At 45.5% G+C, this 15,409-nt stretch overlaps 1 protein-coding gene across 1 annotated transcript in view; it reads left to right on the top strand.

Annotated features, from left to right (window-relative positions):
- Positions 1-15,409, top strand: part of EXOC4 (exocyst complex component 4) — a gene marked incomplete at its 5' end in the record, with an annotated part of 449,694 nt that overhangs the window by 322,758 nt on the left and 111,527 nt on the right. The window contains one exon of the mRNA XM_082492311.1: positions 5,352-5,571. Within this exon, the coding sequence (XP_082348437.1) occupies positions 5,352-5,571 (220 nt within the window). The remainder of the gene's footprint in view (positions 1-5,351; positions 5,572-15,409) is intronic.

Genomic DNA, 15,409 nt, shown 5'->3' with positions numbered 1-15,409 from the left:
TTTTTTGAGGTTTTTTTGGTCGTTTGGATTTACGCACGTGCAGGTTATATCCGAAACCAATTTGAAGAATCACGTCCAGACCTTTCCCTGGTGCTCTGCTTTATTTACATGCCAAAAAGTTTTCTTCACTTTGATTTTTACACATTTTATAGAAGCGTGTCGTTGACCAAAACGTGATTTCTTATCGTCTACGCCCATTCACACACAGACATAAACGTTGATCTCTGGGATAGCCATGGGTCAAATTGCTTTTTTGACATCTTAATACTTACTTGGGTAGCTTCTATGAGTAAAATGGGAACATTTTTGGAAAGAATATTTTTTTGTAGATGCTGTGTAACATTTTCTTCTTTATAAAGACTGAATTATGTTTGACTAAGTTAACCAGCAATAATTGAAATTTAAATAAATAAATAGCACAGTGTGTGACTGTGAACGTACGTGTATGTGTCTGCCAAGCAGAAAATAGAGAATATCTGTTAGGTCTTCAATGCCACCCAATACTCCCCCGTTTTGAAAACTTCATTTTCAGTTTCTTGTAATTTGACTAGTCTTTAATTGCCAACTGGGGCTAGATACTTTTTTAGAATAATGTGTCTGAAATCCTTGTTCTTTCTGAGAGTGAGAAGAAGAAAGACATCGTGCATGTTGGCAAATTCTGGTGACTTTTTCTTTGGCTGGGAATTTGCGTCTTCACATTTCTCGGTAAGAAGAACTGTCGTGTAAAGGGTGCGCCTTTTGCCATCCCCCTGAAAACGCACCAAAATTTGCCTTAGTTATACACCTTTGAAGAAGTGCAGTGCTCACACTTTCATGAAAGGCTTCCAGTTTGTAACGGTTGAAGTTCTGATGGGCACAATTCTGCCCGTAGCAAACCAGGACCAAGCCAAGGGCAAGGACCTTGCAAAGGCGCTGGTTTCTGAGCCAAGGACTGCCTCCCCTCGCAGTGTTTTTTGGGGTCCTGTACCTGTTGGGCTCCAACTGCCTAGAGGAGGATGCTTTCCGATATAAGCGCCAAGAAGAGAGGAGAAACGTAGGATGAGCAAGTGGGATTGGGAGCCAAGCAAAACAAGAGAACTGGTGGCCAAATTCCCACAAACGGGAGTCGTATCAAGAAATGAGAAGGCAGGAGGAATGAAGTTTGGAAGCGGTGCAGACAGCCCTGTGGGACTTTGTGGCAGATGCGTCTCACTTGGTGATTCACGCAGGTGGCAATTGGCTGCTGGTGCGTGTTACTCCAGCCACGCGGCAGCGAGTTGCCCAGTCCCAACGCTGTGACATTCACTGTCCGAACATCGACCACCCTGTTCCTAGGACAAGACAAGGATCTGCTGGTGAGAGCAATAGTGTGCCATTGTGTAACTAAAAATTACACCACAACGTCATGCACAGCAGGCCAAACTAAAGTGACGCAAAGTACTCCCATCCTTGCTTTTCCAAACTTGTCAGTGTTTGACTTTGCATCCTTAATTCTCTTAAGAAATACATAAAATTAATGTTTTCCATTAGATTAATCTGTTCTTAATGGCATTCTGAATAATCCTCCCAATACAGAACACGTAGGGTGCATCGCTGTTGCAATATAGCGTGCTAGAAGGATATAGCCAGCAGGATTGAGCCAGCAACGTGTCCTGGTGGCCAAGAAGGCCAATGGCATCCAGTGGTGCATCAAGGCCAGTGGCATCCTGGGGTGCATTAAAAGAGCTTGGCCAGCAGGTCAGGGGAGGTCATCCCCCCCCTCTATTCTGCCCTGGTGAGGCCACATCTGGAGTATTGTGTCCAGTTCTGGGCTCCCCGGGTCAAGAAGGACAGGGAACTGCTGGAGAGGGTCCAGCAAAGGGCTACAAAGATGATGAGGGGATTGGAACATCTCTCCTATGAGGAAAGGCTGAGGGACTGGGGGCTTTTTAGTCTGGAGAAGAGAAGACTGAGGAGGATCTTATCAATGCTTATCAATCCTTAAAGGGAGGGTGCCAGGGGGATGGGAACAGTCCTTTTCCAGTGGTGCCCAGTGACAGGACAAGAGAGAACGGGCACAAACTTGAACGTAGGAAGTTCCATCTTAACCTGAGGAGAAACTTCTCTCCTGTGAGGGTGGCAGGGCACTGGCACAGGCTGCCCAGAGAGGCTGTGGAGTCTCCTTCTCCCCAGAGAGGCTGTGGAGTCTCCTTCTCTGGAGATATCCAAAACCCTCCTGGATGCATTCCTATCCAACCTCCTCTAGGTGACCCTGCTTTGGCAAGGTGGGTGGACTAGGTGATTTCCACAGGTCCCTTCCAACCCTGACCATTCTGTGATTCTGTGTGATTCTGTGACTCTTGAAGCACATCTGCCATATCTCTGTATCTGGACCCACGTGATGCTTGTTTGGGTGCCCCAGTCATGTCCTCAGTGGGGTTTTCTTCTTGGTGGGATGAAGGTTGGAGCTGAACAGTGGCTGTCTTGAGTGCTCCATTTGCAGAGCAGATGTGGCACTTCCAGCAGTTAGGACTCATCCTGGCTGACGAAGGCACAGTGAGGTCATCTTTGAAGCATGGCAGATCATAGCAAGTTGGACCTCAGTCGTCCTTCTTCTAGGCTGTACTAAGTGCTAATGTACTTGCACCATTAGAGTATCCAATTAATGAACTCCTAGAGCTGTTCCCTACTGTACGAGATCCTGACATCCATACTGTGTTTTTCTTTACCTTTTCTCTCCTTCCATTTCCTTTGGTACAGATCTTTTGATTAAATGAAGACTTCGGGAATTCTCTAGTTTTCGTTACCATTATCATTCAATCAAGCTATCCTTGAACATTCAAACTTAAGGTCTCTCATCCGTATCCTCTAGTCCTCCATGCCGTGCACGGTTTCATTCTTAATAACTTTTTCCCGATACTGAGTTTAAATCTGCTTTCCTAAGCTCTTTACCATTTGTTCTTTATCACAATTGTTGCTGAGCACTCACAAAATCCCCTCTCGCAGAGTCATTGCTATCTAGCAGCTCTCTCCTAATCTGTGATTACTTTACGTTTCGTATCAAGTAAAATACGGATGTAGTTTTGATTCTTAACCACTATTAAGTGAACCGTTGTTGTTTTGTCTATGCCAAGAAGTTAAAGCCTGTTAGAACACGTCAACCTCCAGGACTCAGCTCTCTAATCAGGGAAAAGTTTGCTGGAGATTAAGGCACAGGTCTTTAGGAGAGAGCTGAAATGGTGATTAATGCCAGGTACTGGGAATCAAAAATTCTTGATTGCGCCTTTCGCTAGCGCCGACCTTTGCTACGGCCTCGCGCAAGCAATTTAGTCTCTGGTATAGGAAACACTTAGAAACACCATCGAGCTGTTGTGGGATAAGGAGTTGCTGTAGGTCAGCACATCTGAGCTCTGATAGTTTGCTGCTAGTTTGTACGTGGCCATTCTCCCTCTCAAAGTTTTCTCTTCTTTATGTCGGTTTAACGATTTTTAAGCACGTGCTGGATTTTAAAAGTGTTTAATAGTGGTTCCCTTCAGTCCACTGAAAGTCGCTTGTTTCAAACTCAAGCTGCTGTGCCTCTCCTTTCCCATCTGGAAGAGGCATAATGGTATAATTCACTTTTTTTTTTTTTTTTTTTGTGAGTTCTGTGCATCGAAAGTGCAGTGTAAATAAGCTTATGAAGAAAGAACGGCAAATGTATTGGCAGACGTGAAAAGATACGGTCAGTTAGTTTAATATGGTGCCATCAACCTTGACAACATTCCCTTAAGGACAACAGTGGTTGTCACTCGAAGCTGGTGACATTAGGTCTGTTATTTCAGAGATAAGCTCGGTGGTGGTCTCTCTGCTCTCTTCCCGGGTGACTCTGCTGCTTCCCTGTTTGATAAAGCTGATTCACATTATCGATCTGTGAAAGCCAGGGAATAAAACTGCCATCCTTTGCGCTTCTCTCCGTGCAGCATCTCTCTTTGGAGAGGCAATCTTCAAAGGTAACCGCGAATGGGTCCGCCTGCGGAAGCAAGAACCGCAGTGGCCCAAACGTGTCAACTCTGGACTGATGGAGTCAACGCTGCAGAGGCTTTAGGGAGCAAATTGTTCAGATTTGAAAGCAATCATGCTACTAAAATTGACAGGAGCTCCTCAGTCAGTCCTCTGAAGGGAAACTGCCTCCTCCGGAGTGCTGAACGTGGAGGTAGAAAATTACGGACAATTAAGCAGACCTCGTTGAAGTGTTTGGGAAAATGCTTAGTGGTGAGGCATCGCTAATAAATGCTAACCGCTCTGGAACTGAGAGAGATGTCTCAATTGCAAAAAAAAAAAAAGCCTCCTAGTGAAGAAGAGGCTTTCGGGGCGCAGAGGGTGTTGCTACATATATTGGGAGATCCAAGGTCGAACGTTTGCTTCTGCTGCTGCTGCTGTGTAAAACAAAGATAAAAACAATCCCAGCCTTTCCGGGAGTGAGATCAAAATAGAAAAGCTTGCGAGGCACTCACGTGCATCGATGGAGAGGGCTGCGTAAACACCATACACATTTCTCCCTTTTGGACAGCGCGTCTCAATCCGTTATGGCTCCTGATACTCAGTTCCTAATTATTTTGATACACAGAGTTTTGAAAGGAAGACTGATTTCATTGCCTCAGATGTAAGTTAAAGAAATGGCAAGGTAATTTCTAGAAGAAAGTCCTATGCGTTAAACAGATGGCATCACTGAGATAAAGATATTTTGCGGGAGGAGATGGCAAACATTTTGTGTTAAAATATTCCCAGAATTGGCATGTCGTTCTGCGTACGCAGGAATGGAATCCTAGGATGCAACAATAATGCATAATAAAAATATAACGTAACACAGACATACATAATGCAATATGATATCAGCATAATATATGTGCATTGCTTTTCTCAGCGATATTTCCAGATTTCAAGCTGGAACGGGTTCAGTTTAGAGGTGGGAACCCACCTGTGGGAACCAAGTGACCAACCCCGGAAGGAAGTTTGCCTTTTCGAAGGGATTTCTGGCATCCTGAATTTTTCTATGGGGTTTTTATTTTTAAAGAGACATCTTTCCAGTATGTCTCAAATAGAGCAGTCAGTGATTTTTGGACAAATAAACACAAATCGTGCCCGGGTTGTGGATTTTCACCAATTCCCCGTTTTGTCTGTTCTTCTCCAACCATTGAGTCTCTCCAACTGTTAGCATTTAATGTATTTTTTTTTTTTGAAGGTTCCCTTATAGACCTGTTCTACTCTTCATGCCTCCTGTCGGCCCAATCTCTAGTCATTCCTCCACTGCTGGTGCATGGCTCTGAGATGTAGGAATGGCAAAGGCACTACTAACGCATTTAGAGTAACTACGTGGTTTAACTACATTGCATTCTTCCCCTTCTGTTTTCCAGATTTATCCAGGAGATAGAGCATGCCATGGAGCTTGGCCCAACCAAGCAGTGTCCGCTCCGCGAGTTCCTCACGATGTACATCAAGAACATCTTCCTCAATCAGGTCCTGGCTGAGATCAATAAAGAGATCGAAGGCGTCACGAAGGCATCTGATCCCTTGAAAATATTGGCTAATGCAGATACCATGAAGATCCTAGGTGTGCAGCGGCCTCTTCTGCAGGTAGGAGCTGAGCGAACTGCCAGTACATCCCTTACTGTCCATGTTTAGCCATGACCTGGATATGTATCCAATGAGGAAAGACATGGAGCTGCTCGAGCAGGTCCAGAGGAGGCCCCGGAGATGCTGCGAGGGCTGGAGCAACTCTGCTGGGAGGACAGGTTGGGAGAGTTGGGGGGGTTCAGCCTGGAGAATAGAAGGCTCCGGGGAGACCTTAGAGCCCCTTCCAGTGCTTAAAGGGGCTCCAGGAGAGCTGAGGAGGGACTCTTGATCAGGGAGGGGAGCCATGGGATGAGGGGGAATGGTTTTAACCTGGAAGAGGGCAGATTTAGATTAGATATCAGGAAGAAATTTTTCCCTGTGCGGGTGGTGAGCCCCTGGCGCAGGTTGTCCCGAGAAGCTGTGGCTGCCCCATCCCTGGAGGTGTTCAAGGCCAGGTTGGACGGGGCTGGGAGCAACCTGGGCTGGTGGGAGGTGTCCCTGCCCATGGCAGGGGGGTGGAACTAGATGACCGCTTCCATCCCAAACCATTCTATGATTCTGTGACCCACAAAATCTGTCTCACCATTGAGTCTGTAACTGGGATCTATTCCAGTGTCACTGTTAGTGTGGTCTTTCCTCTTCCAGTCTCTGTGTGCAGGTGGGTTACATACATTAAGTGCTCTTATGTTTCACGTGTGCAGGAGGGTATGGCTCTCTTGCTAAATATGTCAAGCTGAATATGACGAGCTTTGCATCTTACCGGTCATGTGCCGTTATTAAAGCACCTTGCAGCCATCACAACAAATTGTTGCCACGTTTCTCAAACCCGTACCTTAGAAGCTTATCTTCGAGATTTGCAATAACGTGTGCCTGCCCTAGAAGTTCTGGGGCTGCTTGCAAATCAGAGCGCCGTGCGATCAGACTGGATGCGCGTGCCAAACTACCAGGAGGAGCAAAGATGAGATCTGCTGCCTCCCAAGCGCAGCGGGTTTGTGATTGATGTGATGCCGTTGCAGCGATGCAGCTGTATGGCTTCCCCAGCCAGGTAAGAGAGATTGGAGAACTTTGGCTTTAAAGTTAAGAGTATTTATATGAGAAACCGCTTTCGAAACAGCTTTTTTGCGCTCTAAAGGGGAGTAGTGATAATAGCAACAAGCACCGTTCTCATCCCAACTACATGGGTAACAGGAAAGTATGGAAGCCCCCCCCAAAAAAATTCTAAATTATATGTGTTGCATGGGACTGAAAGGAATGAGCTAACTGCCAGCTCCAACTCTTGCTGTGATTTGGGTCGAGCTCTGTTAATCCTTTTAAATTATTCCCTCATATCTCTAAAATCGCCTCCTCGGGGATGAATAATATTTGCAAAGTTCTTAGGAAGTAGCACGCATCTCCTCAGGTTTATGTGGCCGCTTTCTCTCTTAGTTTATAACTGGAAAACGTGTGTATATTATAATGATATATAATCATAGTAATAACTATTATTATTGTCACTATTTGGGTGAAATCGCTAGGATTTTTGCATGTGTTAATGGTCACTAATGCTATGCCTGTCCGGGTGCTGCGCGTAGGGGACGGTTCTTTCAGAGGCAAAGCACAGTGAGATTCCAGCAGAGAGTTTTCAGAAGTCTTTAGAGGGGAACAGCTTCCTTGGAAGGGGGAGGAAAGTTTCTTTACATGGTTTAAAAAGTCTCCCTGAGTTCAAATGATGATTTGGAGCAGCACAGCATCCCTGAACTATTCCCTTCCCAGGGCAGAGCTTTACCTTCCATCTCAGAAACTCAGCTGTCAAAACCAAAAAGTGGAGGAATACAACCTGTTGGAAATCATTACCAGCATAAAAATTGTATCAGCCTCAATGTTCACTGAGTGCACGCGACGTAAGATGAGGGCAGGGCATTGCCCCAAGAGCAGGTTATGTCTGGATAGCTCATGTTGGATGGATTTGATGCTCCAGCTCTGGAGCCCTCAAGATAAGAAGGACATGGACCTGTTGTAGCAGGTCCAGAGGAAGCCACAAAGTTGATTGGAGAACTGGAGCACCTCTGCTATCAGGACAGGCAGAGAGTTGGGGCAGTTCAGCCTGGAGAAGAGAAGGCCCTATCCAGTATCTGAAGGAGGCCTACAAGAAGGATGGAGAGGGACTTTTTACAAGGGCATATAGTGATAGGATGAAGGGGAATGACTTCAAACTGGAAGAAGGGAGATTGAGAATAGATATTAGGAAGAAATTCTTTACTGTGAGGGTGGTGAGGAACCCAGAGGAGCCCAGAGGAGCTGTGGCTGCCCCATTCCTGGAGGTGTTCAAGGCTTGGAGCTTTGATGGGGCTTGGAGCAAGCTGGGCTGGTGCGAGGTGTCCCTGCCCATGGCAGGGAGGTTGGAACTGGATGATCTTTAAGGTCCCTTCCAACCTAAACCATTCTATGATTTGTCTTTTTTTTCCCTTGGTGCTGCAAACGTAGCGCCAATCAAGTGTAAGATGCAGTGGTAAAAATGCAGCAGGAATGGTCATGAAACAAGAGCAGAGTATTGAAAACAACTTTACGGAGAGCAGAAGAGGTTCTGTAGATCAAGAACTGGAGTGTGTTGGCAGGAGCACGGCAGAGAGGGGCTGCGCTGGGGAAGAAATTACAACGTGCACCCCATGGTTTGCAGTTACCTGCAATGCCCGTGATTCCTCACCGTTGCAAGTGCCTTGAAAAACAGAAATATACCCAATCTGTGGCACACATAGAACTCTTCCAAGACTTGATTTGCAGAACAGGGTTGAAAAAAAAAATACTTATGGCAGTTTTGGCTTCCACAATGGGAAAAGTATCTGAAGATTATAACTATGAGTTAGAATAGAAAGCAAAATTCTACTTATTCATGGTCTGAGGAGTCCGTTGGAGATGTTATTTGAGTTTTGTGTTGAGAGGTATGGAAATAAATATAGGTATATTCAGTGTTGTGTTTTATATTCTTTGTCTTTCTTTTGTTTCCTCTTATGAGAATTAAACTGAGTGAGAACCCAAACTCAGCCTGCGCAGGCATCTGACCTTATCGAGAGCTGAAAATACTTTATGGTAATATTAACCCGCAAGCTTTGGAGCAGGACCATGAAGGTTGTTAACCTTACACGTTTGTTTTAGATTCTTAATGCAATAATGTATTTTTGTGGATTGTGGCTTGGTTTGTAGCCATGAAAATGTGTTCTATAATATCAATGCGTTTTCTTAAAGTTCATTTGGGGTTGAAGAGTCAGAATGGCTTGGAAATTTCTCGTCCAGTTCCTATAATTTGTTTCTCATGATGGATGGAAATCATTTTGAACTGGAATTATTCTTGGTCAAAATGTACGTGGTCAGAAGGTCTGCCTGTTCCCGACATTATAGACGGGTAATTTTGTGAAAGAGAAGAAAAATTGCTGCCTCTTTGAACCAAGTCATCCAAATAGCTCCCTAAAATAATTTTATTGATTTTACATTAAAAGAAAAAAAAAAAAAAGCCTATTTCTGCATTGACAGCACTGAAGCCCAAAGTCTTTGCCCTCATCGCCTCGTGGGTACGATGAAAATACAGTGTGTAGCGTGAACGAGCCTTGTGCCTCTCTCCCAGCGCTGTGTTACCTTTTCCTGCCTTGTGTCATTCGTGGAGGGGTTCGTGGTTCAACCGTCCCACTCCTTTCTATCCCCAAGATCTCTCTGAAGCTTCTGCGGCGGGAGCCGGCGCTGTGATTTGAACGCGACTCAAGAATTTATCAGTTCCCACTGCACAGGCTGATAATAGCTGCTTTTTGATAACTATCACCACATGTTTGAATTGAATTAGCTTCTAGATAAGAGGTTTTCTGGCATCCTGTGCCATCATGTCCTCACAGATGAATCATCCATTCCTGTAAAGATTATGCTTAAAAAAAAAAAAAAATGTAGCTGCCCTTTGTAAATAGTACGTTTGACTAAGGGAATGGTCTTGTTTTCCATTCCCCCCTCCTTAAATGTAAAATATTGTAAATCCCTTTCCTTTTAAGAGTGACTGAATAACCGTGAAACTAATTTGTCTCAAAATTATTCTGCATTAAACTTCATGCTGTAATTGCTTAAATCAATACTAAATTCGGCTACGAAGCAGCTCGACAGCTTGTTATAGCCTGTTCTTGTACAGTTCATGTCGAGGCGATAAATCTTTCCAGCTAGGTGGTCACTCCTAGTACTGGCCTTAAAAATGCGTCGCCCTGTCTCCGTCCAACAAAAAAAGCGCACGTTGCTTCGATCTTTCCACTCTATAAGAGCCGTGTGGGGTTTTTTTTCCTTTAAAGCATCGGTGCGACCGTTGTTTCTTAGAGCAGTATTGTGTAGATGATGGGCGTGATAGTTTTCTGGCCAAGCTCCAGCGGCTGAAAATCCAGCAAAAAAAAAAAAAAAACACAAACCCTCCGTCAAAAAGTCAGAGTGTGCAGCTGTTTGCTGGATAATGACTCGCTGGAGCTAATTACCCCGTCGCCTGCACCGCTTATCCCACGCGCTATGTCACTCGCTTGTGACTTTCCAAGGAGACATCACTGGTAGCTTTGGCATGTTTTCTTCCCGTCAAATTACTGGTTATTAGGAAGAAGAATGGTCGCCGTGAGTGGCGTTGAAATGGCTCACCAGTAGTGATGGGTGCATGCTTTGATAGCGGGTGGATGTTATTATTTATTAGTGTAAACAAATTAGTTGTTTTTCCAGGCCGGCTTCCAAAGATCAGAATCCATTAAGGAGGAGGCATGGCTGATCAATTGGGTTTTTCCCATTCAAGGACGAGTGCGACTTTTGAGGCAGCACCTGTGGTTCTGGCCCTCATATATCAACGTTTTTGGCAGTGACACGCTGTCTAAAAGAGTATGAAGTGCTTTGCAGATGTTTTCATCTCTTGCGTGGTCTATCTGTTTCCACTACGCAGCCAAAATGTGGAGAGGTTAAGACCCGCCGACGGAATCTGTGGCAGAATTTCAAGCTGAATCTTCTTTTTCAGCTTGAAATGAGAGACAAAATTATCTCTCTGTGGGAGCCTGAATCTCCCTATTGCTTTCAATATTTCTTTAGATAATTTTTCCTCCGGGGGAACGTTTAGTGTGGTTACTGCCGTTGGTGGAAGCTTTTACAAGGCTCCTGTGTAAGTCATCTGCAGATGTGTAAGTTCTCCACTGAGGCTGATCGCGGAGCTCTACGTTATATAAAAGTGATTCGCGTGCTTTAGGCAAACTGTTATGGCAGCGCTTCAATTTATTTTAAAAATCAAGTTTAACTTGCACATTCAGTAAAACCGAAGTAGGAGAGAGCGTTAAGTTGCATACGGACATCCTGAAGCAGCACGCCTTGCGGGCAGACTTATTTTCTTCCTCTCCGGATTCTGGAAAAGCGAAGGCACGTTTCGCAAACCGTCCCACGGATGTGACTCGTGTTTGACCTGGAGGAAACAATCGCACATTTGTGGTCTCCATAGCCTGTTAATCCCTGCAGTCGCTGGGTAACCCTTCCATAGGTGGGTGCAATCTTGCATTGGAGTCAGCCAGAATCCATATAACCTTCGTTTGCTCAGTGCTCAATCCAGGTTAATATTCCCCATCTCTCGTGACCCCTGAGGCTCAGTGTCAAGCTGGTCTTGGCCATGTGGTTTCTATATAGAACATGTGAGAACCGCTCTCCCATTTAAAGAAACATTTTGAGAGCTGATAAAATCACAGCTGCTCTATCTGGAACATGTGCTATTAGAAATTAGCACCGCAGAGAACAGTAAAAGCCTAAGTCTGGTTTGAAAGCCGTGAGAGTTGGGTGCAAAGTGTCTTTGATCGTGGTCCTCCCTAAGACCACCAACTTGTTTTGTTCACCTCAACAAGTATCTGCCATATGATGACAGTTTTTGGCCCATACCAGCCCAGATGGGACCTGAGACTCATAAATCACAGAATCACGGAGTTTTCAGAGTTGGAAGGGACCTCTAGAGATCATCCAGCCCAACTCCCCTGCCAAAGCAGGATTGCCCAGAGCACATCCCTCAGGACTGCATCCAGGCGGGTCTTGAAAATCTCCAGAGAAGGGGACTCCACCACCTCCCTGGGCAGCCTGTGCCACTGCTCTGGCACCCGAACCGTAAAGAAGTTTTTCCGTGTATTTGAATGGAACTTCCTATGTTCCAACTTGTGCCCATTGCCCCTCGTCCTGTCACTGGGAACCATTGAAAAGAGCCTGGCTCCATCCTCCTTCAACCCACCCTTTAGATACCCGTACACCATAATAAGGTCTCCCCTCAGCCTTCTCTTCTCCAGGCTAAAGAGTCCCAGCGCTCTCAGCCTTTCCTCATAAGGGAGATGCTCCAATCCCTTAATCATCTTAGTTGCCCTAAATGATGGGTTCCCATTATTTCCAGATCTTTAGTAACTGTTTTTTTTAATACATACTCAGTATCATAGGGTTGTAATGTTGGTAGTTGGAAGGACCTCTGGAAGTTGGTCTCGGCTGCCTGAACCTCTGGCCCAGAACTGAACACGGGATCAGGTCAGTTGTGGCTTTCTCTCAGTGAGTCTTGAAAAGTTCCAGAGATGGAGATCCTCTGGGCAACAGTTCTGCATATTCTCCTGCTGGAAAGCTTTGTCCTAGCCACAGTTTTTGGCTGCTGTCCCTTAATATGCCACATGTATGATATATAGGACAGACCAGGAGTCTTCATTTAAGTCACATATTATTTTTAGTTGTGGAAATGTGAACCCTACGCGCAGTGCAGTTCTTGCCTCTGTGTAAGGCACATGAGGTGTGAAGCAGAAGAACTAATCCAGTGACCACACTGTGGCCTTCACACTTCTGCCTGTGGTTGTATCTTGTTATGGCTGATCTGTAGTTTAAATTATTCTGGTATTATTAAAATATACGGCCCCGTTTTGTGCTACTAGGGTCAGTCTAGCCACAACGGTCTTGAAAATGCTGAAAGTGTATATGGAGGGGCTGTGTCAATGAGTGTAATGAGAAGATGTTATGGGCAAAACAGACCAGTTAATAAAGAGATCACCCAGTCTCGTGTCTCTTGGCGATTACATTGTGCTTCTGATTAGTGAATCTTAAAAGCTTTTTCAATAATTTAATTTAATTGGTAAAACTTGCTATCCGCAGACTGCCTTTCTAACATGTCTTTATCTCTCGGTCTGTGTCTTTGTAGTGCGTCAGCCAACGTCATTCCTGGGGTCCAAGAGCTCATACTTCAGGGTCCGTTCATGTCATTTGCTTTGCTTGCTCGGAGTTGTGTCTGCCGGGTTATTTCCGAAGATGACCTGATCCGGGAAAGCTTTATTTCCAACCTTAAGCTCCGAGTTTGAGCAAAAGCGATGACCGTTGCTGTGAACGTCCTTGGGATCTAGCAGCTTCGGGTTGGAAAAGCACAACCTCCTGAGCTGCTGGTGCTGAGAAACCTGGAATGGGGTCAAACCTTGTGTTTTTCGGGGTGGGTTGGAGGGTACAGACCAGCTGCTGTCTCTTTTGATCTTTCTACAGCAAGAATTTTTTTGGTGGACAAACGGGAGAGAAGTAATGGTTTCTGACACATCTGCTGACAGGGACTGAACTGCATTAGCACTCTGTCAATCCCATCTTCTAAGAGCTGCCTTTTTTGAGACCTGTTTGACTTCACTGGCTATCAAAGGCATCCTCAGTTTTTGGCCTGCATGGGAAGAGCAGCGGGCAGTCGAGGGGGAGGCGGATAGTGGCATGGCCAACGGGAATCCACAGGGATCAGCTGCTCCAAGGGAACAGAAGGGGTCACCCTGGGAGCTGGAAGGGGTGCGAGGAGAGAGGTCGGCTTTGCCTCTGTGCGTTTTCTGTCTCTCGCTGTTTTTTCTGGTCATTAATCTGATAAGTGGGACTCTAGCCAAAGTGGAGAGAGAAACGTACTCCAGTTCTCCCATGCTGGAGATGGCCTGGGGAAAAAAAATAAATTAAAAAAAAAAAAAAAAAGAGAGAAATAAAAAATAGCTGTCGCTGTCGTCTTGGCCTTGAAGATTGACATCTCACTAGCAGGTCCTGTCTGTGACATTGCAATTCCTTCTACAGCTTCTGGATTAATCCTGTCTCCATAGATGCAGTATCTGTTGAGCTGGTAGGGCTTTCATCCCTTTTCTTTTGCTCCTGAATTAATGCGGGATTTTAGGGTGGTGGGAGAAACTACATGCATAGCCCGCTTCATTCTTCCCCATTCTCCTTGATAGGATTTCAGTTTTACATCCTGCCGTCGTCATGCAGGCAGAGATTTCTGGCGTGGCCAGAAGTCACCGGGAGCGTGCGGCCATGGGGGACGCACCAGCGTGGTGCTGGGAATGCCGCCGGGGTGCTGAGCCCATCGGCTCCCGCTGCTGCCCTGCGAGATGCGGAGGAGCGTCCACGTCTTACAGGATTCATCCTTTTAAGGCACCTTTGCTGTCGTGGTATTTACAGCGTTCACCCTCTCCCTGGGCTGTGCGGCTGTTTCTCAGCGGCAGTTCATCGAGTAATCTCTGGAGCGCTAAAACCACTCAAACTTCCCTGTGAGTTATTTTATTTTTAATTTATTTTTTTTTTCCCTTGCAGTCTTTTTTTTTTTTTTTTTTTTTTTTCTTCCAGAAGTTGGGAGTAAACCACATGGATCTGCCCCAGCCTCCCTCACAGGCCTTGATTGATTATTTTAATTGGCAAAACAGCCCGGAGAGGCTCCTTCAGCAGTAGTATTGCACTCATAAATCCTCATTTCGCCTCACACGGCTGAGCCCACGTGGCTGCTGTCAGAAACTGCCCCTGTTATCTTTCTGTCCAGAGGAGAAGTCGTTTAGCTTGGCCACCCTCCTGTTTGTTTAAAGCTTAAGCCACACGTGTCTCATTTGCAACCTCGTTAAGCGTACAGCATCCGTGGCAGGAGAGCGGGTCCCTGGGCTGCGGAGGCTGAGCTGGCCGTCTCCTTAACCCGGGGCTGCTTCCGAAAAGTGGGAAATCCCAGATACAGCACCTACAGAAGCGACCCGTCACCCAACTCTCCTTCTTTCCCTGCAGCTACCTTTTCTTCCGAGGTTTTTCTTTGTTTTTAAACTGGCGCTTTGCCCTCATTAGGGTTATTTCTGTGGTGGACAACCATAGCTGCAGTGTCCAGGAGGCTCTTAGCGTCCTCACGTGGGTCCCTACAGAAGCAGAGGAGATCCATATCACTCCCTCACCAACAGCCTTCCAGGAGTTTCTTTCATAACTATCTTTTCCCTAGGAAAATTTAATTGCTTGGGTTGTTTTGGTTTTTTTTTTTTTTTTTCAAAACACAGCAGTGGTAGAGTTTGGGGTCTTGGTTGGGCTTTTATTGACCCTCTCTGCACCCTTTAGCTGAAGGTTGTGTCTCTCCACCACAAAAGAGCAAATTTTTTCCCCCTTCCCTCTGCTTGGTTTGCTTCCTGAGTCCCAAATCCAGCCCATAACGCAATCTCATGCAACGCGCTTGATAGATGAGCTTCAAGAGAAGAGACTTCCCTGTGTTCTTCCCAGGCTCGTTGAAAGTCGCATTCTTTTTTTTTTTTTCCCCTTGCATTTGAAGCCCGGGCCCATTTCATTTAGGAAGAATAACTCTAATTTCTAGTTTTTGAAATGTTTTCCTAATCAGAAGTGCTGTATGAGAAGAGCCATCGCACTTTAAATAATTGATGGCTACTTTATTGAGTTGTCAGCACTAATTCATCCTCCTTTTGAAGCGCTCAGATGTTCAAAGGAGTAATCCTTTTACAACGTGCTCATTTTTTGAAGAAAAGTTCATTTTTATAATTACTTTTTTTTTTTTTTCCCCCCGTTGCGGAGTGTAATTGTAGCTGTGCCGTGAGGGGGAGGGATGAAGGTACCTTCCAGC

The sequence above is a fragment of the Vanellus vanellus genome (assembly GCF_965231255.1).
Source record: "Vanellus vanellus genome assembly, chromosome: 1".
Lineage (NCBI taxonomy): Eukaryota > Metazoa > Chordata > Aves > Charadriiformes > Charadriidae > Vanellus > Vanellus vanellus.
The sequence above is the reverse complement of the archived record's forward strand: the minus strand, read 5'-3'. Positions and strand labels throughout refer to the sequence as shown.